This window comes from Apus apus, chromosome Z (genome assembly GCF_020740795.1).
Source record: "Apus apus isolate bApuApu2 chromosome Z, bApuApu2.pri.cur, whole genome shotgun sequence".
In the NCBI taxonomy this organism is placed as follows: domain Eukaryota; kingdom Metazoa; phylum Chordata; class Aves; order Apodiformes; family Apodidae; genus Apus; species Apus apus.
In genome coordinates, this window is record NC_067312.1 from 76930360 (window position 1) to 76956838 (window position 26479).

At 47.5% G+C, this 26479-nt stretch overlaps 1 protein-coding gene across 1 annotated transcript; it reads left to right on the forward strand.

The window, feature by feature from the left end:
- Nucleotides 1-26479, forward strand: RHOBTB3 (Rho related BTB domain containing 3). The gene is made up of 12 exons (XM_051643547.1): nt 1-20; nt 211-403; nt 7048-7240; nt 10429-10580; nt 13018-13129; nt 14404-14754; nt 17129-17241; nt 18908-19019; nt 21350-21523; nt 22854-23020; nt 23899-23995; nt 24355-26479. Coding segments are annotated over exons 1-12 (1782 nt in total). The 5' UTR covers nt 1-18; the 3' UTR covers nt 24471-26479.

Consider the following 26479-nt stretch of genomic DNA (forward strand, 5'->3'; position numbering starts at 1 on the left):
CCCGCCGGAGCCGGGACCATGTACGTGTCGTGCCGTTCGGGAGGGACAGGGTTAAACCCGGGGGGGGGGGAGCGGATCCAGCGGGATTAACGTGTCCGTTCCGATTTGAGGGGATGCTGGTATGTTCTGTGTTCGGGGTGTCCCCCTCCCCCCCCTTATCCCTGCCCTTCATCTTTGCCCACGCAGCTTTTGCCTCTTCCACCATTGCAGGTCGGTGAATATCGTCGCCTTGGGCAGCGAAAGGGACGGGTGGGCTGAGGACGGGCAGCCGCCCAGCCTGATCCGCAGCTATTTGGGGAGGAACGCCCTGATTTCGCAGGTCGCCGGGAGCTCGGCTCTCACCCAGTACCAGGGCCGCGTGTTCGGGGAGGTGCGGCTGGTGGTGCGTGACTGTCCCGCGTGGGTAAGATCCACCCCCCAAAACACCGAGACGCGCAGATTCCCGATCCCGCTGGGAAGCAGCTCCTGGCTCTTTTTTTTTTCTGTCCGTCTGTTTCATCCTCTGAGAGGAGACGGGGTGGGGAGCCAGGGAAGCCTGCAGAGCCCGGGGGGTGTGACTGGAGGTTTCTCCCCAGCGAGCTGCTGCTTTCAGCCCTGCTCCTGCGCGAAAACCTCAGTCAAGATAACCCAGAACTACACAAAAAACCCTCCCCCCCCCCCCCCGGCCCCGTTTTTTGCAAGGGCAAAAATACGTGTCCACAGTTAAAACACATTTATTGTTTGTTGGTTTGGGTTTTTTTTTGCTGTAAAAACAAAAAAGCAGGTTTTGGTGTTTGTTTTTTTTTTTTTGCATCTTCGGGAAAGGACAGGTTGAAAAGATTTTTTTGCTCCCTTGCAAAATGCAAGGGCATGGAGCAGTCTGACCTCTGTTGCAATGAGCAGTCCCACCTTGACATGGTTTCCTTCAGTTGAAGGTGGAAATAATAATAATAATAATTAAAAAAAAAAAAAAAAGGGGGCTTTGGCACTGTTCCAGGCTGTCAGCACTTTTTTTTGCTGGTGATTGGGTTAACTTAATTATGAGTATGAGCAGATCAGTGGCTGGGTAAGAAATGTGTAATCTAAATTAAAACATATTTAATGACTCCTTAGAAGCCTTAAAATATTATTATTAATAATAAAAAAATAATATAATAATAATAATAATAATAATAATAATAATAATAATAATAATAATAATAATAATAATAATAATAATAATAATAATATTCTTAGCAGCTTTTAGAAATAGAAACAATCAGTTTCAGCTCCGTAATTCTATCCTCAGATTGGTTTTTGCCAGCCTGCAAGGGAAACTGGTTTGGGGTTGTTGTTGTTTTTGGGAGGGGAATCTGCAGGAATCCTGGCAGCTCCAGCAGTGGCACCATCAGGAGATGAACCTTCAGACTGAGTGGTGCCCTGGAGCACAGCAAGAGGCAGCACCAGCTCCTGGGTGGAAGTGAAGGCTGTGGGAGTTCCAAGGGTGTACCCAGAGGACGGGAGGCTGGGGAGAGGGGCAGGGTGGGGAGCAGAGGGGAGGACCTGGGTTGGGGTTTGTGTGCTTGTAGGCTCTGTTTTCCTTTTGCTCTTCTCCAAAGCAAGGGTCTGGAGATCTTAACCATTTCTGCCCTTGAAAACCCAGCCTGTGATTGTCTGAGGTCTCTTGCTTTCTCCTTCCTCAGCTGAAGGAGGCAGGGCACTTATTCCTGGGAATAAGGAGGAATTCCTGGGAATAAGGAGGAGCAGCTGGCATGTTTGTTTGTTTTCTTTTCACTTAGCAGAAGACATCTGGGATGGCTGGCTCAGACTCTGCAGGAGGTTGTTAGTTCTGAGTGGGGCTGTCTCCTTGCTGAGCTGGGGCAGAGCAGCATTGTCACCCACAGCCTGGGTGTTGCAGGTTGGCCACAGGGTGGTGATCCTTTTGGAAGCCTGGGGAGATGGTGCAGGGCAGTTCAGGCATTGCCTCAAGTCGTGTGCCTCATGGCAAAGGAAGTTCTTGAGTCAGAGGGGCAGTGGTGGGGTGGGCCTTGCATTGTTTCCACCCCTATCCTCTGAGCCTAAAAGAAAGAGGCAGGTTTCCCTTTTCCCTGAGATTTGTATCTCATCTAGATTAAACCCACATGATGAAGGCAATCCAGGTCCAAGACTTGGCAACTCTGGTAGTTGTCAGTCTACATGCTCAAGGGTACCCAAGTGCTCTTTGTCCTCCACAGCCTGGAAATGCAGGCTGGGTGCCAGTTGACCAAGCAGAGCTCCCCAGGGCATGGGAGGGACTTTTTGGGGGGACAGACTGTGGTACAGGGTGAGTCTGCTCATGTTTTGGTCTGCTGCTGCTCATGCCCGTCAGCCCGGGACACTGCTCAGCTTTTTGGGTCTGCAGGAGGAGGCAACAGCTCAAGTGTCTTGTTTGAATCATGGAATCATGGAATTGTAGAATGGTTTGGGATGGAAGAGACCATCCCATCCCACCCCTGCATGGGCAGGGACACCTCCCACCATTCCAGGCTGCTCCAAGCCCCATCCAACCTGCCCTTCAACACTGCCAGGGATGGGGCAGCCACAGCTTCCCTGGGCAGCCTGGGCCAGGCTCTCCCCACCCTCACAGCCCAGAATTTCTCCCTCATGTCCCACCTCAATCTGCACTTTTTGCAGCTTGAAACCATCTCACCCCTTTGTCCTGTCTCTGCTCACCCTTGTAAAGAGTTCCCCCCAAGCTTTCAGGGTGCTGAGCCATCTCATGCGAACTGTAGTATTGCCAAGAAAGGTTGGACCAGGTGATCCCTGAGGTCCCTTCCACCCTGGTGTTCCGTGATTCTATGATGCTGGGGCTCTCACTGTGTCCTTACTACCCCGTGTCCCTGTCAAGGGCTGCAGCAAGTCTTTCCCACAGCTGCCCAAGGGCTCATGCACTGGTGGGTTGGATGCTCTGGGCCGTGTGGTCAGCGCTGCCATGGTAGCATCATCCTGGGGGGCACGTGGCCAGTGAAATGACAGTGTCTGTGCTGTGAGAACAGGGTATTTGACAAGCTGAGGGTGGCCATAAAATGCCACAGACAGATGTGGGACCATGGTGCTTCCAGCCTGCCCTGGAACTGCTCTTTTCACTCAGTAAATATTTTTACCACCTGTGCAGGTATGATATTCTTCGACGTCACTTGGCTTGGGCAATGAGAAGGACAAACTCCTGTTTTGCCAGCGTGCAGAAACAGAGCCAGCACCTTTGTGAGAGGCTTTCCTTCCCACGGAAGGAGAAGGGCACAGGGTGGAAGTGGTGGCTGTGGGAGGACATCCCCCTGAGCGTGGGTGGCACGGGGCGGTGGAGTGCGCTGCTCACGGTCTGGGGACCAAGTGTCACTGTTCCCAGAGCCACACTGCTCCCCGTGTGCCAGTCTCTGGCTTCATCACTGTCCCCCCTACCGTGTCTCCAAAGCTCCTCACTGATCTGTCCCACCTGCAGGGGACAGACGGACAAATGGGATGTAGAGAGGAGGGGAAACGTGTGTCTGCCAACATCTGCCGTGATTTCGATGTATTAGGGGACGTGTCGTGCAGGGAAGGAATGAGGCTGCTTTTCTAATAAGTCATGGGACTGATAGCAACAGGAGTATAATTATAATTTGGGGATTTTAATAGCTGGTGCTTGCTCCAGGTGTGCTCTCATGAGGCCTGCTGAGCTAGCGTGTCCCAGGTTTCCTAATTTTGGGGGGGAGGCAAACCTGAGTATGGGAGCTGATGACTGAGAAGGAGCCATTTGCAAGATTAATTTTTAGATCTGCTTTGGAAAAGGCTGCTTTGCTTATCACTCCCAGTGCTAAATAACACCTGATGGCAAGGGAATGTTCCTCAGCTTCGCAGTGAAGGCAGCAGAGGAGCTACGACTCATATTTTGGTTCATTTGGTTAGTGTGCTGGAAAAGAAGTGGCAGAAGGGAAACCTCAGCATGAGTGTCCTCCTGTCTGTGTCACCTCTTCTTCTCTGCTCTGGTTTGGAGCAGTGCTGTGGGGACACAGGAGTGTTTCAGTTCTGGGCTGGGGGGATCTTGTTCTTTTCAAAACTCTTTTCCTCTGCGGGATCACCTGGTGGTTTGTTTTTTCTTTTCCCTGGGGAGTAACACTTCCAGGATTTTTCCTTTTCCCCATGTGTGTAAGAGCTGCCCAGCTTGATGGAGGGTCCCTGGTGTCCATCCTGTCCCTCTAGCAGAAATGTTAGAGAAGGGGAAAGCAGAGGGATGGATGATGTGGTGCCTTCATACCTGCTCTGCAGGTTTCCACAGACCTCCACAGGGCTCCAATATATTGGCTGCATTTTTGAAAAGGTGTCTGTTAAATATTTATATCTTTCTTCAAATTCTGCACTTCAACAATCTCTTTATCTGAGTCTTCTCTTGCTTTTCTGTCTGCTTTTTTTTTTGCTCCAGCAGTAGTAGTTCCTTAAACCCTGAGCTTTCTTACCTCCATGGCATTATCCCCAGTGTAGTTTTATCTGGGTTTTCCCCTGGATCCTGGTGCTCCTTTGTGCTCCTGTGCTGTGCAGGCTGCCAGCCCTTTAACCTGTCTGAATGTAAAGGGATCTGATCCACTGTAAATTTTTTGTACCGCTTTTAGGAATCCGATCATATTGCTGCTTCAAGAAAAAGCTGTAGCTTGCATTTTTTTTCATTTTAGTATGTAACTGTTTCTCATTTTTGAGCCTGGCTGCCTGAAGTTGGCAGTTTACAACAAGTGAGCACGTCCCAGTAAATTATTTTCCCTACCATGTTCTTAATTTGTGCCTTTTTTTTTTATTTATTATTTTTTTGCAAATACTATTAAATTACTTCATGAGACAACAACACAGGACAATGCTGGCCTTCATTAGTTTTGTTTCTGGGTCAGCTCAGCCAGTTAAAGCTGTTTGGAAAAGGCTGGGGTGAAAAACAAAAGTGGCATTTCAGGACTGCGGGTCTGAATTTCCTCGATTGCTGATGAAGGTTCTTCCTTCTCTGCTGCATGTTGTTTGTGAGTCAGGTCAAGGTTTTAGGAAGCTATGGAGAGCATCCCCACCAGTTTTGTTCTGCTGTGGACCTGACTGGTCAGAAGTCAGAGAGACACCTTGAAAAAGTGGGGAAGGAGTGGAAAGCAGTGCTGGGAAAAAGGCTCTGCTGATGGACAACGGGTCTGTAAATGGATCCCAGAAATGGACTTCCCAGTATTCCCACTGCAGCCCTCTTGGTTCCCAGGGAAATGATCTTCAGGGGCATCCAGGTTGCCTTGTACCTCCCCAAAAAAGTGTTGGTTGCTGGTGCTGCCCCAGATCAAGGGCTGGCTGGACAGGGGGAGCGTGGGCATTGCAAGGGCGGGCTGGATTTCACTGCCCTTCCATAAAGGCATTCATAAATTATATTTACAAGGCAAGTATTGTCCTCTCGAGGGTTCATGTGATTTTGTAGGGAAATCAGGACTTCGTTGCCTCTGAAGGCTTTGTTTTCAGTGTTAATGCTGGAGAAGTATGATTTCCTAATGAGAAGCATATATTACCAGACGTGTGTAATAGAGACATGCGAGGGAAGAATGAGGCTTTCTTCTCATAAGTCTTGAGAGGAGTAGTGACAGGGGTATAACTATAATTAATAAGCTCATATTTTAATAACCTTAGCTATGCAGATACTTTTGCATTTTGTCACTGGCTTTCTTGAGAAATGGGCTGTGCCAAGAGCAGGGAGCACAACGAGGAGCAGCTGCCACATAAGTTTCATGGATGGAGCCTGGAATTAAAATTCTTCCTGAATCTGGGCTGTTCATCATCTTAACTAAATCCCCCCTGTCTTTTTCTGCATGAAAGCTTCCCTAAAAGTCATCACCAAGGAGGCTGCAGATGCCCTGGGACAGCTGGGGCAAATAATCCTTTGTTGTCAGGGATGGTTTTGGGGGGATTTCCCCAGCACAGAGCAGCCATCTGAGCAGTGTTGTGCCACACTTGGTGCCACATGAAAAGACAAAACCTCTGGAGATGCATCTTTCTCTTCTTGAGTTCTTAATGAAACATCCATCTCCAAGGGGGCATCTTTTGGGGGTGTTAAAGCTGATAGGTGAGAGCGCAGGGAAGCTGCCCCAAATCGGGTTGGTTGGTGCCTTCTGCATGTTTTGCTCCTGGATGTGTGCAGGGCTGGCCCTCATCCCGGGAAAGCATGGCCCATCCCCATCAGAACTCCACCAACCCTGGTGAAACCCTTGGGAGGATGAATGGAGACACTCAGTGGTGGCACCGGGCAGGACACATGGACCTCCAGCAGCTTCTAGTGCAGATGCACCCGGGGACCAGGGGCAGCCCTGCCCTGCCTCTCCACAGGATTTATTTCCCCTAATAATTAAACAAGGAGGTGTATTTGCATGCCTGTGCAGCTCTTTCCAGCAAGGACTTTGCTGAGTTTCCCCACACCTGCAGAGATGGAAAGGCAGCAAGCTGGACCAAGTACCAAAAGGGTAGGGGAAGTCACAGGAGGTAACAGCCATAATTTCTTCCTGTTGTTGTTTTGCTTTCCAAAATACAGCTGCTTTTCTTATAAGTATCATTTCCACTGGGGAAAAAAACACCTTCTACTGGTTTGAGGATTGGTTTCACTGGATGATGCTCTGCTTGGAGAGGCAGGGTGAGGGGCTGGGGCCAGAGCAGAGTGTGTGTCCAGGTGTGTGACAGACACCTGGTGCCTTCTCCTCTGCTGCTGTTGTCAGGATGGAGACACACAGCTTGGTGCTCTTCTGTGTCCTCTGCAGCAGGTCAGGACTAGGTTTTTGCCAAAGCTCAGCACAGCAACTAGAGTTGGTTCTTTCCCTGGGGGTAACTCTGTTCATATTCAAAAAAAGACTTAGAACTATCTTGGAGCCAGGCTGGGAGAGCTGGGGTGTTCAGCCTGGAGAGGAGAAGGCTCCAGGGAGACCTGAGAGCACCTTCCAGTGCCTGGAGGGGCTCCAGGAAAGCTGGGGAGGGGCTTGGGACAAGGGCAGGGGGAAGGGTTTCCAGCTGGGAGAGGGGAGATGAGATGAGATCTGAGGGAAACTCCTGATCTGTGTTGTTTTTTTTTCTGTTTAGGATATATTTGACAGTGACTGGTACACCTCTCGCAGCCTCGTTGGAGGAGCTGATATTATTGTGATTAAATACTCTGTCAATGACAAGGCTTCTTTTCAAGAACTGAAGGACAGCTATGTCCCAATGATCAAAAAAGCATTAAACCACTGCTCAGTCCCAGTAATAGTTTCTGCAATTGGTGCAAGAAAAAACGGTATGTACCCAGTCTCTGTGGTGATGGCCAGACCTCACAGTGAAGCTGGATGTGCTGTCACCTGGGGAGCAGCTGGTTGTTTTCCCAGGCTGCCAGCAGAAGCAATTAGTGTGTCAAGATGACAGTGATATGTGCATGTGTTATGGCTCTGCAGACTGGTGTGTTGGCAAGAGCACCATGCTTAATTAACCCTGGTGCTGAGAGGTGTCCTGCCCTGCTCTGACCCCTGCAGCAGCTCTTCTCTGGAGTCATCACATGGGATTAAACCCAGTGCTTTGGAATAAGCCCTTTGTGTGTGAGCATGAGATGACCCTGTAGTCAGGAGCTGTCTTTAGGCACATCTTGGGGATCACAGCTCTCCAGTCCATGAGATTAAACCGGCTCCATCAGCTGGAGGCTGCTGGAGGGGCTGGGAAAGGCCTCGGGATCCATCAGGATGTGGGATGGACACACCAGCTCTGTGGTACCTTGTGGGCACACGTGCTGCCACAGCTACAGAGCTGGCCTGTCAGGGCACAGCAGGTGTGGAATAGCTGTGGAATAGCCATGGTATGGCTGTGGGAAAGCTCTGCTGCGAGTATGGTACAGCTATGGTGCAGGCATGGTGTATGGCATAGGCATTGTGAGAAACACTTGTCACACCAATGAGCAGGGCCAAAGCACAGGTTATTTACACTCTTGCAAGAATGGGTGACCTAAACAAGTAGGCACACCCTTAGTAAGGTGAGTTCCCTCCCCTGTTTCCCCCCTGGCTGGGCACTCCAGGGTTTACAGCCCATCCCACGCTTCTAATTACCCTGTAAGTTTTCTGCCCCTGTTCACACATTCCATTCCAGCAGGTCACTTTTTACCTTTTAAGGTGTAATTCTGACCTTTCTTGCCCCCTTGGCTGCCTTCCCAATCACCACCATGATCTGTACCTACTGGTGCCATCCTGCCCCGGGGAGCAAGACAGAAGTGGCTTCGTTGGGTCTGATCTTGGCCACAAATCCTGCTCCGTGTTGGGATCCCCCAGATGGAGCCCAATTCAGTCCCTCAGCTTCTTGGCCCATAAACCACCCCAGGTGTCCTTGGAATGTGCAGATATCTAACTTCTCTCTTAAACTATTATATTCCTGACACTAGGGTGTGTATATATATATATATATATATATATATATACATAAAAACCCCCCAGCACTAAGCTTCTAACACTAGGATGCTAAAACAACACTGCAGTTCATTTCTAACAGCATGGAGCTCTGTATAGCTGTAGTGTAGCTATGTATAGATATATATCTGTATAGTATTCCTATGCTATAGCTCTGGTATGGGTAAAGCTATATTATAGCCATGGTGTAGCTCTCAGGTAAGGTATCACTGTGGTATGGCTATGACATAGCTCTGGTCCAGCTCTGTCACAGCTCAGGTGTGTCTCTGGTGCAGGGTCTGTGCTCCCCTGACACCCTGCGTGCTGTGGGGATGCTGCTGCTCTTGGTGTCTGACCAACACAAAGATCAACCTGACACCACTGTGGAAGGACCATCTGGGTTTTCCAAGCATCCATCATCCAGCCTGGGCAGTGCTGCTGGGGCTGGTCACAGCTTGGGTGGGTGGGCAGCACTGGTGGCCCCCCTGCTGACATCAGGAAGATGGGTTCAGAGAGGGCACCACAGACACCAGCAGAACAAACATGCAGACTTCACTCTGTATTCCCAGATGTTCCTCCTGGTGCTTTTCTTGATTTTTCACATGTGCTTTTTAGTTGTGGGGGCCTGAATTTTGATTGATTTATTTATTTTCCCCTAAAGCCACGAGTGCAAAACTGGAGCCTGTGGGTTCTCATTTACTTTATAAATGTGTTGAAAACAAGTCTTTCTGAACATCCCTCCTGGTATGGGTAAGGGACATGATGGCTGTAGATGTAGACATTTATTTTATGATATGCAAATAAATACTGAGCTATATGAAGTGTGTCTTCTGTGGACTTCTGGATCTTTTTGCTCAGTGAGTGAGAGAGGACTGTTCTAGAACTCCACCAATTAAATCTTTATTTTCTTCTCTTTGGGAATATACAGCTAATGATAAAATGTTTTTATGTCCTGATTTAGGCACAGGTAATAAATCTGCCATTCCACAGGCAAGATCTTGCTGAACTAGCATTTTTCTTCCCAAGCACGGGTTACCACCCATCTGAGAGGCTCCATTACTGGAGTTTTCCATTGGTTTCTTGTTTGTTTGTTTTTTTTCTCTCTCCCTCCCTCCCTAAATAAATGTGAACCTGGGAGAAGTTGGTCTCTCCCTTCTCAGGGGGACGTGCTGGAGCAAACTGCTGTGCATGCACACACAGCCCTTTTTTTTTTTCCTAGGAGCTATGTGTGAACACAGCAGTTTGCTTATACAAATTGCTAAGGTCTTAATCCTCTGTAGCAGCAAATGGTGCTGCCAAAAGAGATAAAATTAAATAAATAATAATAATAATAATTAAAAAAAAAAGCTGTGTTATTTGATGTCACTCATGGGGCAGAGGAAATTCATGTAGAGCATGGAGGGCACATTGAGAGGACATCATGGTGGGAAGTTCTTACCAGCTTGAAGCAAAGCTGAGCCAGAGTGGCTAACAGATTTTTATAATCCAACCACTGCAATCTTAAAAAAAAAAATGCCATTTTGCTATAAGATTTATTTCATATCAGCCATCTATAATCAAACCCTATTCCTCAGGATCTACAAGCCTGTAGCAGCCAGGACTGCACTGGAATGTAATTTTTCCCCCTTCTGTTCCTCTGGGCGCTCCCTGTGTGGACAGGTCACCTTAATTAATCAGGTTTTAAGGGTGACGTTAATGACTGCAGGTAGTACCTGCAGTCTCGTACCACCCCTCTGCAGAGGAGGATGCTGTGGCCCTCAGCCAAACCTGGCTGCTGCAAACCCTGCTGGCACTTTCTCTGCCTTAACAAAACTGCACGTGAATTCATCGCAGTGTTGCGTAAGGTGGCTCTTGTACTGCAGCCAAAGTTTTGACCTGATTGACAAGAAGTTTGGAGTTTTTGCATTAGTTAACAGGTTTCTTGCTATAAAACGGCTGTGTTTACATTTCCCACTTTGCTCTTTCCTACATAATGCATGTTTTTAAATGGTTTAGGGGGCTGGGCATGGTGGGTTGCTTGACAAAACCAGCTCTTTTTTTGCCTGGCTTTTCACCCCAGGAGTGCCTTGCACCTGCCCCCTGTGCACTGCGGACAGGAGGAGCTGTGTGACCACCCCAGAGGGAGTCCAGCTGGCCAAGGACCTGGGAGGCACTTACCTGGAGCTGCACACTCTGGATGACCTCTATGTGCAGAAGTACTTTGGAGGAGTGGTGAGTGGGGGGGCCCCGGGGGTCGCAGCGGGCTGGGGCAGGAGGGAAGCGCACGACCCGTGTCAGGGCTTTGGAGGGGGAGGTGGAGAGACACCACGAGGCCTCCCAGCCATCCTGGGCGGAGGTGAAATCTTAGGAACTGAGATTCGTGGTGATGAGGGTGGGGAGAGCCTGGCCCAGGTTGCCCAGGGAAGCTGTGGCTGCCCCATCCCTGGCAGTGTTGAAGGGCAGGTTGGATGGGGCTTGGAGCAGCCTGGGCTGGTGGGAGGTGTCCCTGCCCAGGCAGGAGGTGGGACTGGATGAGCTTTAAGGTCCCTTCCAACCCAAACCAATCCATGATTCTAGTCAAATCAGCAGTACCCAGGTTGCTCCCTTTTAAAACACTTTCTAGGAAACTTCAGGAGAGCCACAGCACACATTGCAAGAACTTCCCCACCTTTATTTCTGTCCTTTTATCTTGCTGGGATGGAGTGGTCAAACCTGAGCTGGATTAATTACTGCTCAGCCCCATCCTCCCTGAAGAAGAGTCTTGTTTTGAGCAGGTGTCCTGCGTGGGTGACCTCCACAGGTCTCTTCCAAGCTGAATTGGTCTTCCTGAAAGGAGGTTGTAGAGAGGCAAGTGGTGGTCACTTCTCACAAGTAACAAGCGATAGGAAGAGAGGAAGTGGCCTCACGTTGTACCAAGGGAGGTTTAGGCTGGATATTAGGAACATTTTATTCACATAAAGGGTTGTCAGGCCCTGGCACAGGCTGCCCAGGGCAGGGGTAGAGTTACCATCCCTGGAGGGGTGTAAAAGTTGTGTGGATGTGGTGCTGAGGGACATCTTTTAGCAACGGATGCGGCTGAGTGACGTTAATAGTTGGACTTGATCTTTGAGGTCCTTTCCAACCTGAACGCTTCTGTGATTCTGTGATAACACTCTGGCATTCCAAATTTGGATTTCTCAGACTCTCACAGCTGTTCTAGCTGTGGAGTGAGGCAGGACAGATTGTTGGATTGCCTGATTTTTTTTTAGCACATTCTCGTGGTCGCTCCGTTTGCAGTCGTGGCCCAGTTTGGACCCTGAGCACAGCCTGGGGGCAGCTGCAGGGAAGCTGGGGGAGGCAGAAAGCTGAGAAACCTCTCAAAATGCCCCACCCCTGCTCAGCCTGTTCTTTTCCCACTCTCCTGAAGACAGGGAAGCCCACCCAGCTGTTCCTCAGTACAGCCCTTCAGCTTTATTTGTCCTCTCCACAAAATTACTTCGCTCCAATCTTTCAGTTTTCAGTTTCATGGGGTGTTTTAACTTCAGCTTTTTTTTTTTTAATTATTATTATTTTTTTGAGCCTTTTGGTTACATTCCCAGTGGCATTTGGGCTTGAACAAAGAATTCTTTTGGCACGTTTATTCCAGGTGGTCCACGCTGTTGTTGCCCCTGGTGTGTTAAGTACAGTGTCTCTTCCAGGGGATTTGATGGTAATTTGGAATATCTGGCACAGCAGCCAGGCAATTTTTATTAGATCACTTCATCCCCAATTAAAAACCAGGATTCCACTCAACATCTGGTCTAGCCAGTGTATGTTTCTAGTCAGCAAGCACCGTGTGTTTCATCACCTTGGGTGATGGAAGCGTTTAAAAGACACACATTCAATCGAGCTGAGCCACCCTTGGTGCCTCCCTGCTCCTGTAAAAGGGGTCGTTTCCTCTCAGGTATGTTTTTTATGGCAGGGGTGATGCTCGTGGGCTGTCCCACCGAGCCAGGCCTTGCCCACCAAGGTCACCCCTGCCGTGGGATTTGTTGCAGAGGACACGGCAGCGCTGAGGCGTGGGGGCTGGCTGCAGGCTGAAGGGCTCAGGTATGGGTTTGTCTTGAGAGCACCTGGTGGAAAATCTTTCCCTCTCCCTCCCTCAAGCTACAGAAAGTTGCACCAGTTGCAGTTCATACTACGAACACGGTTCTGTTTATGCTGCAAAGATTATTAGGAAAAAAAAGGTATGGTTTATAGTGTTGTCCAAAGGTCGTCCAGGCTGATTTAATTCAAGAGTCACCTTTGGGAAATGAGTTTTAGGACCAGTTTATTTAACTGAAAAATCTTTGTCTCTCCTTGTCAGGAGAGACACGACACATATTATGACACGTTATCCACCAAGTTTTGTTCTTCTCTGTAATTCTGTGATAAGCACCTGGGGGAGTTAGTAGATTCATGTCTCCATCCCTGTTGTTTCTGGGAGGGTTAAATACAAGGGAATTGCCCACCATCATTTGAATGAACAGCCTTTTAAACTGTGCTAATTCCAGCTGTGTTTGGTTCCTGCTGCTGGTAAAGGGGTGCTGGGACTGACTGCCCTGGCTTTTGCAAACAGGACCCACTCGTGCTCCTTTGTGTGATGTCTCTGCTGTTCATAAATAAGTCGGATTTAAAACAAAACAAAACAAAAAAACATTTCTTGTTTTAGCTGGAATATTTTGTGATCCAAACGTTGAATCAGAAGTCATCTGAAAAAATGAAGAAAAGGAAAAAGATGCAGAAGTGCCCTCGGGTTCAACCACCCCAGCTCGAACAGCCAGGTGCTCACTGATGTCTGCTCTCTAGTGCCTTTCTACTTCTGTGTGTAATTAACATTTTGCAGTCATTCCTGGCAGCTGTGCCCTCTGTCATCAGCTAATCTGCTTGTGTTGTTCTAGTTGCTCTTACAGTTTGTGCCAGTCGCTCTTATCAGGGTGATTTAGTTCATGTGGGGAGAACTCTGAAGCAACATCCAGCATTGCAACGGGCTTCCAATTTACTTCAGACAACAATAATGGGAGGGGGGTTTTTCTGGTGCACTTGATGCATCGGTGAGAAATTGAAAGCTTTACAGACTAATTGCAAAGCAAAGCCATTACCTCATTCTTTATGATTCTGCAAGATGGAGTAATATTTTTATTGGCTGCAAATAAAACAACGGGGGGGGGGGGGTGTTATGTGGCCTTGCATGTGATTTCTGAGCATCTCATGTGCCTGCTCACTGAAATAATTGCTGACAAGGACTGACCTCTGAGTACGGAGTTGTCTCTCCTCACGTGCACTGGGACTTTGCTCAGATCCTTTAGCTTTGGGATTCCCAGGCAAGGCTTCCTCTCAAAAAGTAAGTCCCTGGAGAGGCTTCATGGAAGGATGGGCACTTTTTCTGGCTTTCTTTATTTTCCTGCATGTATTTTTTCCCTAATATATATATATATTTTAATATATATATATTTTTCCATATATATATATAAGCTGTTCAGTTTAGAGAAGGCTCCAGGGAGACCTGAGAGCAGCTTCCAGTGCCTGGAGGGGCTCCAGGAAAGCTGGGGAGGGGCTTGGGACAAGGGCAGGGAGGGCTGGGAGCAGGGGGAAGTGTTTTAAACTAAGAGAGGGAAGATTTAGGTTAGATGTGAGGCAGAAATTCACTCTCAGGGTGGTGAGGAGCTGGGATGGGCTGCCCAGGGAGGCTGTTGAAGCCCCATCCCTGGAGGTTTTTAAGGCCAGGTTGGAGGAGGTTTTGTGCAGCCTGGTCTGGTGGTTCCCTGCTCATGGCAGGGGGGCTGGAGCTGGGTGATCTTTAGGGTCCCTTCCCACCTTGATGATTCCCCCTGTATTTCTCTCATTTACCTCTATTCCTCGCTCTCCCACAAACCCATATTCCTGCACCGCCAGCGCCCGCTTTTAGTCTTATTTTACCAGGGGCGTTTGGCACCGGAGGATTTCTTATCCGCCCTCAGCCTCGACCCCCTTTGGTGGGGGTGCCCCAGCAGAGCTGCCTGCCCCCCCAGGGGGGCAGCCCCCCAGCCCCTGGCCCCGACCCCCCGCTCTCCCGCAGGAGCCCTGCCGACCCTCCGCGGCCAGGCCTCGCGCTACCAGGCCGACCTGGGCGGCCTGCTGGGCGGCCGCCGCCGCCACCGCTGCTGCTGCGCCGACGTGGCTTTCTACCCCGAGGACCTCAGCACGCGGGTGGAAGCCCACCAGGTCATCCTCTGCTCCGCCAGCCCCTTCTTCATGCTGCTCTTCGGCCTGCGCGGCCCGGCCGGGCCCGGCGAGGCCGCCGTGGCCAAGGGGCTCTTCGCCCTGCAGCCCGGGGAGGCCGGCGCCCCGGGGCCCCGCCGCAGGGTGCTGGTCAAGGACCCCCTCTTCTGCTCCTGCCTGCCCCACGTCCTGCGCTTCCTCTACGCAGGTACCTCGGCCTGGGGGGGTGTGGGGGAAGGGGGAGAGCGCGGGGTGGTTTCTTTTTTTGGGGGGGAAGGGGCCCCCGAAGCCCAGGCAGGGACACGTCCCGCCGGCCCGGGCGGCTCCGCAGCAGCAGGATCCCAGGGGTTGGGAGGGAGCTGGAAAGACCACCCGGCTCCAACCCCCCTGCCAGAGCAGGGTCAGCCAGAGCACCTCACACAGGGACGTGTCCAGGGGGGTTGGAATGTCTGCAGAGAAGGAGCCTCCACCAACCTGCCCTTCAACACTGCCAGGGATGGGGCAGCCACAGCTTCCCTGGGCAACCTGGGCCAGGCTCTCCCCACCCTCACAGCCCAGAATTTCTCCCTCCCATCTCAGCTCCAGCTCCCTCTGCCAGCTGGAAACCCTTCCCCCTGCTCCCATCCCTCCCTGCCCTTGTCCCAAGCCCCTCCCCAGCTTTCCTGGAGCCCCTCCAGGCACTGGAAGGTGCTCTCAGGTGTCCCTGGAGCCTTCTCTTCTCCAGGCTGAACACCCCAGCTCTCCCAGCCTGTTTCCAGAGCTGCTCCAGCCCTCCCAGCATCTCTGGCCTCTCTCCAAGAGCCAGTCCCGCTCCTGTTGGGGCCTCACTGCTCTCACCACCCGTGTCTGATGAAGGGGTGTCTGGTGCCACCCCCAGGAACGTGCCTCTGCTCTTGGTCCATCATGTCGGCTTAGAGCTCAGGCTCAACCAAAACCCAGCAAAGAGAGCTGCTCTCTGTCACCCCCCTCCACCTCCCCGGGGAAGAGAAAAGGAGAAGAAGGAAGAGAGACTTCAAGCCTGGGAGGTAAAACTAGAAGTGGTTGACTGGAACAGGGAAGGGGCAGTAACATCTGGGATAAGGAGCAAAGGCACAGGTCTGGACAAAGCCCCATCTCCACGATGGCTGATGTCAGTGTCTGAGGGTCCCTGCAGCAGGGCTGACCCAGGGAGAGGGTCCAGGGCTCCTGCCAGCCCCCGATGGGCTTGGGTCCTGCAGAGCAGCTGTTGGGCTGGTGAGAAGGAGCAGGAGTCTGTCTCTGAGGTGTCTGAGCACAGGGAGGCAGCAAGGAAGAAGGGCACAGGAAGAGGCAGAATTTCGCACCCTCCTGGCTTTTACAGGGCATGGCAGGAGATGGGAGGGAGCCCTGACCCCTCTGTGTCCTGCCCCGGATCCCTCGGGGTCCTCAACACGTCCTCTCATCTGAGGGATGCCATGAAACTCTCCTGTGCCCCTAAAACCCTGTTGCTCTATTTTATTCCCTGTGATTATGATGACCAGTATTTATTTCACTTCGGCTGGTGTCAACCAGAGTGGTGGGGAACCTTGTTGAGGTGTAGGTGAGGTCTTCAGGGCTCTGCTGACTCGTGCCTCACCTTCAGCTCAGTCAGTCTCTGACTCCTCTTGGCTGCTTGGACCTGGGGGGTCAGAGCTGAGGGTTCCCAAACAGCCCTGCTGTGTCTTTGAGACTCACTCCAGAAAAGTGTATAAGGATAATCTCTGTTTGTTTTAACACTGGGCATCGTTGGTTGTTGTTCCAAGAAAGCTACTGAGAGACCCAAAAGAATATCCATGGCTTTATCTCTGAAAACAATAAATAAATACATTCCACTGCAATCTGTGCTGTTTTCAGCTACCAGTGGTTAGAATATGAGTCTGCATTCAGCCCTTCTGGTACAGACACCTGCAAAGCAGTGCAGGCAGCAGTATGAGCAGGAGCCAAAGATCTTCCAGAAGTATTGAAACATTCAGGGGTTTATTTTCTGAATGTCTCCCTTCAATATGTAGTGATTGCTCTGGGAGGAATCCTTACTAAAGCCAATAAGTATCTGAGGGTGGGTGCAGGAGGATGGAGCCAGACCCTGCTCAGCAGTGCCCAGGGACAGGACCAGGGGCAACGGGCACAGGCTGGGACATGGGAAGTGACCTGGAAATAGGAGGGAAAACTCCTTGACTGTGAGGGTGGCAGAGCCCTGGGACAGGCTGCCCAGGGAGAGTGTGCAATCTCCTCTGGAGACATTCAAACCCCCCTGGACACGTTCCTGTGTGATGTGCTCTGGGTGACCCTGCTCTGGCAGGGGGGTTGGGCTGGGTGATCTTCCCAGGTCCCTTCCAACCCCTTGGATTCTGTGATTCTGTGAGATGGAGATGCCCTGAGCAGTCTCTGTCATTGTAAAAAGACCACGGAAATCTTGTTATGCAAGAGTTGCATCTTGCCCTTCCTAAGCCTAAGATCTGGCTGGTTTATGTGCAGAAAATACAGTTTATTCAGGATCTGTTTGGCACTGATACATTATTTTTCTCTGCCTGTGAAGGCCCGTGCTTTGTTGATTTATAATCCAACTTCACCTGGTCTTGTGGCAGGTGCCTTCCAGTGGGACCAATTAGAAGAGGATATACAAAAGAAGTTGAAGGATCCAGAAAAAACTGAACATGTGCTCGAGAAAGTGAAATGTATCCTGAAAACTCCAGGGAAGGTACATCCAGCTCCCTTGGGATAGCTGCCAGTTACTGAAGTCCTTGGGGTATTGTGTTGTAGACAGAGTTTCCTCCTTAGTCTTTATTTTAAAGTCCTTTTGGCTTCCACAGCTTTTATGACCTTATCAACGGGCTACTCATGGATTTCTACAAAAGAGAAACACTGAGGTGCTGATAAAATGTCCAGAATGACTGTAACCAGTAATAAACAGACACATGGGTGTCCTAACAGGACATGTTCACAGCTTTGCACATTGATTATGTGCTGCTAATTCTCATGTAGCAGAGGCTGCCCAGGAGAGCTTTGCTTTCCTGAATAGATGCCAAAAGTTGAGTTTCTGCAGTAGATCAGGAGAGTTGGTTTATCCTATCAAGGCTGTGATGTGGAAATCTGTCTGTAGCTTGCTGTACTTATTTCAGCAGATTACTTCACAGCACAGCATAATTTATGTTACATTATTATGTTAATAGAAAGTTATTACATAGAATCAGTTACATTAGGTAGAGCTTATAAATTCCCTGATGCTACAGAACTTGCAAAAAGTGTTTCTGCCCATTTAAATGGGAAATAATCTTGAACTGTCTTGATTTAACACAGTATAAAGATCAAAATACTTCTTAGCAGTTTTAAGCTTGTGATTGCTCAGCTGTGGGCTTGCCACTCCCAGTTGTCCAGAGCTAAAACATTCTCAGGGCTGGACTTAGAAAGTCCTGAAGGCTTTTAAGAGAAGAAGCCTGAGTCGTTGTTGTTTTTAGGGGGGGGGGGTTTATGCCTTCAAGGTACCTGATTTCAAAGTTTTCCCTCAAAGGCATAACAAAGATTTGTGATTTTTCCTTGATAGAATGAGAAAAAAACCCGAACACTATTAAACTAGATTAAATTTTAACAATAAATTTTAACCTCATCTGAATGTCATGTATCACAACCTAGAGTATGATTTCGGTGTTATTCCTTCTGGTAGCTTTAGATTCCGCTTTTAAAGTAAGAAAAACAAAACTGAAAAACTTAACTGGGAGTGCAGGGTGCTGGAGGGTCTTGACAGTAGCCTGCCCAGATTATTCTAAGAGAAGCCTGTGCTCAGGCCTGAGGGCTCCTTCTGCCTCTGTGGGGGCAATATCAGGGCAATACCCAGGAACACACAACTTTTGGGTGTCTGTGTTTGTGGCATCACACAGGGGAGGTGGATGCATGTCCCATCAGTGCCTCCCCTTGCAGCCCTCAAAGCTTAGCACCATTGAGTTGTTCAGGTTGGAAAAGACCTCCAAGACCATCAGATCCAACCATTAACCCAACTTGACCCTGTCCACTGCTAAGTCGTGTCCCTAACTTGGCTCCCAACAGGGCAGCTGTGAAGGTGTTTGGAGTCCAGAACACTCGGGATGTGGTCAGAGGTGACCTGGCCTATGACCTGGGTGGGGGAAGTTCCAGAGCAAGTCAGAGTGTGAGAGATAGGGCCCCCTGGGAGCTTCTGGGCTCTGGGGAACAGGGAGACAAGGGCTGAAGGTGGTTGCAGGGGATGGCACATGTGGGAAAAGTGGCTGGGTGGCTTTAGGAGGAGAGTGTGGAGCGGGGAGCAAAAGGCCGTCCATTAGTTTCCACATACAAACTGTGTCTTGTAATCTTTTATGCCTGTGGCCCTGTTTTGTTCATGATTTGTTTTGCAGCTGAGCACTGTGAAGGACTGCAGGTCTCACCAGGTGAAACAGCTCTATAACACTTCTCTCAGGCTGTTCTTTAACACGCCTGTCCTAGCCGACGTCATCTTCAAAATACAAGGTATAGTCCCTCAGTGCCCACTGACACAGGCCCTGTGTTCCTCCTCCCTGCAGGAGCTGGGAGCTGGAGGGGACTCTTGTTTTCTCTTGTGTCAAAACTAAGAAAAGGCATGAGCTTTGCTCTCACCCTAGAAAGCAGGTGTGGTTTTTGCCTGGAGGTGACACGTGTCCCTAGGGATGCTGCACACAGTGCCCACCCCCGGCGTGGTTGGTCCCCGTACCCTCTGCCAGACCTTGTGTCTCTCTGTTTCCACACACCCCTGGGAGGCTCAGCAGAATGAGGGCTGTGCTGCAGGAGAGGCTCCTGCAGCAGCACCATCACAGGGCAGTGGTTTTACTTTAAAACTTCTACTTATCTTGCTCCTGGTCCCACCCGCACAAGCGCTGGGACGTGTGCGAGCATCACAGCTCAGTGAGGACTTGTGAGGACTTTCACTGCTTGCCCTGAGTGAAAGGAGCAGAGATGCTGGTCGTCAACTCCTGACCCCCTTCCCTTCTTCCATTCCAGGTGGGATGTGCCTTTCCCTGCCCTCCAGAAGCTGGCAGGGATTTATGTCCTACTCCCATCCCTCCTAAGTCTTCATTCACTGCCCTCCTCCCCCAGCAAGGCCTCCCCAGAAGAGCACGTGGACATGCTGGGGTTTTGATGGATAACTGGGGTGCCATCAACACCTGCTGTATTTTATCAGGCTAATTATCTAGTCCTCTCTGTGGTCAGGATTAAAAACTGTGAAGTTACACAGATCTGCTCATAAAGATGCCACAGGCATTTTTTCCATGCTGGAAAAACCATGTTTTGTTCCCATTTTGGATGCACCAATAGATTACAGTGTCATGGGTGATTTTTATTTTTTTCCTGGAAATTCAATGCAGGAAAATGAAATACAGGGGGAAATACAATAATTAAATACAGAAATTAAATGAGGGGGAGGGAAGTGTCACAGGCTTTTGTGAGAGTCAGGATGAGATGGTTTTTAAATGCTCGTGGATTTCTCGATTTGTCCACTCCCATCCTTTAGAATTAGGCAATTGTTTAATTATTTTCAGCTTTAAATCCCAGAGCCAGATATGAAGCCTGACTCCCTCAAACATAAGCAAATGAGGGCAAGCAGAGTCATTTTAGGTGTCCTGTTTAATATGTAGAAAATCCAAAAAAGGTCTTTGAAAATGAGAATGAAATACGGACACAGAGTTTAATGACAGGAACAATTCATCTCAGTGTCCAGCTCTTGAGAGGGGCTTTGTGGGAAGTGGATGAAACCATGCCACCATTATATATTTACTGAAAAAATTACTACAAAATGGGTTCACAAGTGTTTTTTATAGTCCTATTATGCACTGCTAAAATGTGAACTGTTTTTTTCTAATGTTCGATAAATCTTCCAAGCCTTTTTTTCCCTAGTTCATTAGCCCCAGTAATTGCATCAAAATTAAATAATTACTAAGAGAAGGTGAAGGGTTTAGTCTGGATCAGGTAAATATGGTTTTTTTTAAGTCTTCCACTAATTCCTTGAATATTGGGAGTCGCTTTGAGATTTCTGGCTTGCAAAAGTACTTGAGCCATTGAAAATGGGACCTGTTATTTCTGTGTAATGACTCATAATGTGACTGAATCCCCTAATAAATAGGTAAATATCCAGTTGCATGCATGTACAGAACTGCATGCCTGTCTGACATCATGTCTGCATCAAGTATTGCTCATTACCTGTGTAAATATAGAAAGTTATATTCGATTTTTCAGCATTATTTTCCTTAAGATAGGAAATTCATTTAGGCAAAATGCTTGATCTGGTTAAGTTCGTACTTAGGTAATGGTTTCAAGGAAATTTTATCTGCAATAATTTGCTTTTCTCTGCTTTGTGTGACTATGTGGAAGTTTCTGGAATGCAGATTCGTTACCCCTGGGACTGCTGATGAGCACAGATCACTCATTTGCATCATAATTCACAGCACTTTGTATTTATGCAATGGGCCAGAGGCTCAGTTAGCATAAAGTGGTGTAGCTGCCAGGTTTCATGGTAGCTGGGAGACTGTTTTGACTGGCAGAAGCCTGCCCTGTTTGGAGCACCAGGTGTTGGGGGACAGGCTGTCACAATAAATGTGGCATTTATTTCTGTTTGCTGGTTGGTACTGGGCAGGTGTGAACATCTTGGCTGGTACCAAGTGAGTGTGCCAGTAACCCCCAGATGGCTGCTGTTAATTTTAAACCCCCTGAAATGGTTTTAAATCATGTTCTGCAAAATGAAGGCCTTCTAAGGGAAGATGAGCTGTAAAACCAAGAGATTGCAGTGCATTTGAAGTGACCATGGACCTTTGTCTTGCATCCTGCAGGTGCCACTGTACCAGCCCACAGAGCAGTTCTGGTAGCTCGCTGTGAGGTAATGGCAGCTATGTTTAATGGTAATTATCTAGAAGCAAATAGTGTTCTGGTTCCAGTCTATGGGGTTTCCAAAGACACTTTCCTCTCCTTTCTAGAGTATCTTTATACCGACTCCTGCTGCCCAGGTAAGAAAATTTTAAAATACATTCATTTTCCCATGGTGGGGCTTTGATAGGGAGCAGTGTAGCAGCATTTATTTCATTGAAAAATGCCAATATTTTCATGAATAACGTCTCCAGAAATAGAACTTGATCATATGATGCAATAAAAAAAACCCAAATCAATCTTATTCAGGTAAAATCAGCTGGAGGCATAACATATATCACCATTTTGTGCTTGCACAGCAAGACTCAAAAAACTGTAGTTACATTTCTGGTCCATGACAACATTTAGGATTTTATTTTTACATCAAAATAATACTGCTTTCTAATCTTACCTCTAGGTTGAGTTTCCAGATTGTTACTTTGTTTACCATATCTTTTGTTAAGTTTAATGAACAAGGTTAAATTGCAGGAGTACAATATTTATCCTTGTGGATATCTTATTTATATGTAAAACCAGGAGAAAAAAATACATCCAACTGAGTGTTTTGCAAGAAAAATTGAGCTAAAGAATTCTTTCTGTCTTAACCTTTGTCTTTTAAAATAAGAAATCTATGTGCTAAATGATAAGTATTATTTCAATACAGATAATTTTCCTGTTATTGATTAATTGAATGAATTAATGGATGAGGGAATGAATTAATATGATGGTGTGATATGCCTTTTTGCTTTTTTAAAATTTTATTTTCCAATAATTCCACCTTCTTCTTAGGTTTTCTGTACATTGTTCTCTCCAGTCTGTCCATCATTTCATTGTCCACCAGTTTAAATATCAAAGAACCATGGAATGGTTTGGGTTGGAAGGGACCTTGAAGATCATCTAGGTCCAAACCCCTGCATGGGCAGGGATGCAATCACTGTATCATATTTTTTTTTAGAAAAAACATGGTTGCTCCCTCTTCTCTTTGGTCTTTACTTTGTATTTTCTCCAGATTATCACAGAGTTACTTTTTTTGAAAAAGAAGTTAGAAAGCTAAATCCTTGATCATCACTCCTTAATCATCTCTGTAATCATCTCTGTAATCATCACTTTAAGTAGACCAGCAACACTTGGCTCAGCATCCTCAAGAGAAAGGATATTTACTGCAATTTCTGACACTTGCCTTCCAGAAAGTGCTAACTGCTCTTTTCCTGTTAATTACATGATTTATCAGGAAAAAAAAAAAGAAAAAAAAAGAGAGTGATGTAGCAAACTTATAATGATGATAATGGAAATTAGAAGAAGGTGATGGACAGTGGCTGGGCTTGGTGCTCACTTTAGCTGTTTATAAGATGACTCTGTGACAAGCACCTTTGGTCACCCTGTCAAAAGCAGGAAACCAGCTGCAACTTCTTGTTCTCTCCTTGTTTTCAGCCAGTATTCTCCAAGCCATGTCCCTCCTCATCTGTGCTGAGATGTACCAGGTGATGAGGCTGCAGCACATCTGTGAGCTTTACATCATCACCCAGCTCCAGAGCATGCCCAGCAGGGAACTGGCATCCACCAGCCTCAGCATCGTTAGCTTGCTCAAAAAAGCTAAGGTGTGTGGGGTGCTTACCAGATAAGAAACACCTGTGTTGAGCCTAATGAGTGGGGTTTTCTTTTTTTAAAAAAGGAATTTCTAAGGTTTTTCAGTTCCCAAGGACAAGCAGGGATCTACAATCCGTGGATTAGAGATATCTGGTTGCATAAAGGCTGGCTGAAACCATCCTTTGATTGCCCAGTGTGTGGCTGTACCAAAATCTGTGCAGTTTCCTGCATCCAGGACACGTTGCAGTAATACAGCTCAATTGGCAAGGTGTACCAGGAAATGGGTGTTTGAGGCAGGTGAAGCTGCACTACTTCCTCTTTTAGTCAAAAAGAAAATGGTCTGACACACAAGTGGCAAAGGAGGTCTAACCTGATAGGAAACTGGGAGGGGGGGAACCACGAAAAGCATGAAAAGAAAGTTTTAGAAGCTGAAAAAAAAAAAAACAACAACCCCCCCCCCAAAAAAAAAAAAACCCAAAACACCCCAAAAAAACAACAACAAAAGAGAGAGAGAGAAAGACAGCCAGGGAAAACAAAAGAGGAAAATAAAACCTGTTTACAAGTCTCAGGCAGGATATTCTCTGACCTGAACAGGGTCTTGTGGAGACAGGGGAGGCACCAAAACCAACACACCTTCCTGTTCCTGATGCTCTGCTGCTGTGCAGAAGACAAAAACCTTCTGGTGCCCTGGGAGCCCTGGGGATGAGGCCCCACCTTGGGGAGGGGCTGATGGTTCTGGGGTCTCCATCTGTGGATGTTTCCATCAATGACTTGTCCTCCTTTATCTCCTTCAGTCAGAACTCGATTCAGTGAACTGCTGTGTTGAGAGGGGTCACCTGTGTTTTAACATGGCAGGGTGAAGTGCTGTTTGTTTCCTTTCCTCCTGCAGTTCCACAATTCTGATTGCCTTTCCACTTGGCTCCTTCATTTTATTGCCACCAACTACCTCATCTTCAGTCAAAAACCCGAGTTTCAGGATCTTTCAGGTAATCTATCATTTCGTTTCAGAAGGACAAGTGCTTTTGGTGCTTCTTAGTTCAGAAGTCAGATGCTGGATGACTGCTTTGTAGAACCACAGAATCATGGGCTAGAAAGGACCTTAAAGGTCATCTAGCTCCAACCCCAAACCATTCTCTGATTCTCTTTTGTTCAGTGACTTTATTTATTGCTAACTTCCTAGCAAGGGAGCTTTGACATCTGCACGACAGTGAGACCGAGGCAAAAGGGACAGCACTCACCTCTGCTTCCCTAGTTGTTTTTGTGTCCCCAGGGTTTTCTCAGCCTCTTGTTAGAAGACTTTCTGCAGCCAGGCTGCTCCATCTAACTCCTCTGTTGCTTCCTTCAGTGGAGGAGCGCAGCTTTGTGGAGATGCACAGGTGGCCTTCCAGCTTGTACCTGAAGCAGCTGGCTGAGTACCGGAGCTACATCCACTCCCAGAAGCGTCACTGCACAGTCATGTGAGAGGGCTGGACCCTGGGAAAGTGCTCTGGGCTGGGAAAGCTCAGACTGGGACTTACACAGAGCAGAAAACCCTGGTCAAGATCAAAAAGAAAACCCAAAACCAGTGTCCCCTGGCACTCTGTGTGCCATGCTGTACTGCACTTTTAGCACCATTTGCTTTGGTAATAAACCCCTCTGCTTTTTGCTTTTTCTCCCTTGAACCATTGAGAAACTTGTCATGAAGGTTGTTTTCAAGCACCAGGCTTTCACACCCGTGAGGATCAAGTGTAGCATCAGGCAGTTTCATTACTGTACCCTTCTAATTCCTTTACTCATGGTTATTTTTGGCTGCTAAATCAGCATTTGTTGAAAGCAGATTTATTTATTTATTGTAAGTCTGTGCACCATAGGAGCACAGCTGCAGTGCTGGGAAACTGAGAAGCCAACTCTTAAGTTCTTTGAATATTCCAGAAATTTACTGGAGCATCTGTTGGTTTGAAGGATAAAGGTTGGGCTTAAGAAGCATTTCAGGTACTACTCATTTTCTACTTCAAGTTAAGTCTGTAGTTTATTTTACTGAGGCTCTTGCAGTCGTGTGAGTAGGTATTTCAATTCCAGAGGCATGCCTGTGCATCACTATACCCTCTAGTGCCTCCCCAAAAACCCAAAAGCAGAAATACTTTTTCCTCCCAGAAAATAGGAGAAGAAAGTCTGTTTTAATAATCTGCAGGTTATTAGTTTAAATTAAATTACCACCGTGTGCTTGTCAGGCAAAGCTGAATATATTTTCTGGCTACTTGGATTCTTTTCTCAGAGATAACAGATAAATCCTAAATATTATGACTAGGGTGACCCTGACAGATGCTATTTTGGGCTTCCTTGACCTAAATAATTAATCTCTTCTACCATGAACTTCTATGTGTTTTGTAGTATTAATGGCAAAATGAACCCAGCCTTTACAGGGGGTTCTAAGCAGAGACACTTCTCTGCAAGTGAAGTCTCATCAAGGAATCAAACCCTGTGTTATCAGTCCTGTTCTAATTTTGCTTTGCCCCTGCCTTTAACTCTGGTGTTCAGCCTAGAAAGACAGAGAAAAGACAGTGAAAAAATGATTTAGTCTTTCTCCAGCATCTCAAAAGTGCCTGGAGACTTTTTTGCTTATAAGAAATGTTTTATATTATCATATGGTTTTTTAGGTAAATTGTTCTATTCAAATTCCATTCTAGAGTAATAGGGACTTTTTCTTTTTTCTCTTTTTTTCTTTTTTTTTTTTTTCCTGATGATCTTTTGCAGAGGTTGAGGGGATATTTCCTATTTTTGGACAAAAACAAAAAGAGCTCATGACTCAGCAGGCTCAGACCTCTGAGGTTGGTCTTGTGTAAGGATGATAAAACACTTTTTAACTTTTCATCTGGGGATCCTGAAGTTCTTTAAAAGAGTAGATGTGCTGGGCTACATCTTGCACATTAGGAGTCTGGATTACAGGGCACTGTGTTGTTTTTTTTCCAAGATCACTGAATAAAACTGAAAGCAAAGCAAAAAAATCAGTAGGAAAGAAGTATGTATTGAACTTAAATGAGAAAAAAAAAAGAGAAGGGTTCTTTCCTATCATAGTAGAAATGAAAAAAACTCATGCATAAATTTACTGGATAGATATGAATAAGAGTTTTTTGGGTTTTTGTGTTTTGTTTTTTTAAATTAAAGTATAAATTGGTGAAAAATAATTGGATATCTGAGAGCATCCTGGGCTGTGGCTTGTGCTTCTGCCAGCTCAGTTATCCAAGTTACCCAAGGTGTGCATCCCACACTGATACAAAAGCTGTGTAATGTTGCCTGCATTGCATGATGCCCTGAAGTTTTAATATTTTGAAAGCTTTTTTTTTTTTTGGTTTTTCTTTGCTAGATAGAGGTTAGTCTGTTCCAATAATCTAAGTGTAGGTAGCAAACAGCAAAATGCTATTTTTAACTTTCTGCAAGGGTTTTGTAGGCATTTCAGAACAGGCTTAATGGAAAGACAAACACTTTGTATC

Coding starts and splice junctions, on each gene's coding strand:
- RHOBTB3 (XM_051643547.1), top strand. Junction 13,130..14,403: donor ACCCCAGCTCGAACAGCCAG/GTGCTCACTGAT, acceptor GCTCTCCCGCAG/GAGCCCTGCCGACCCTCCGC. Junction 19,020..21,349: donor CGTCATCTTCAAAATACAAG/GTATAGTCCCTC, acceptor TGCATCCTGCAG/GTGCCACTGTACCAGCCCAC.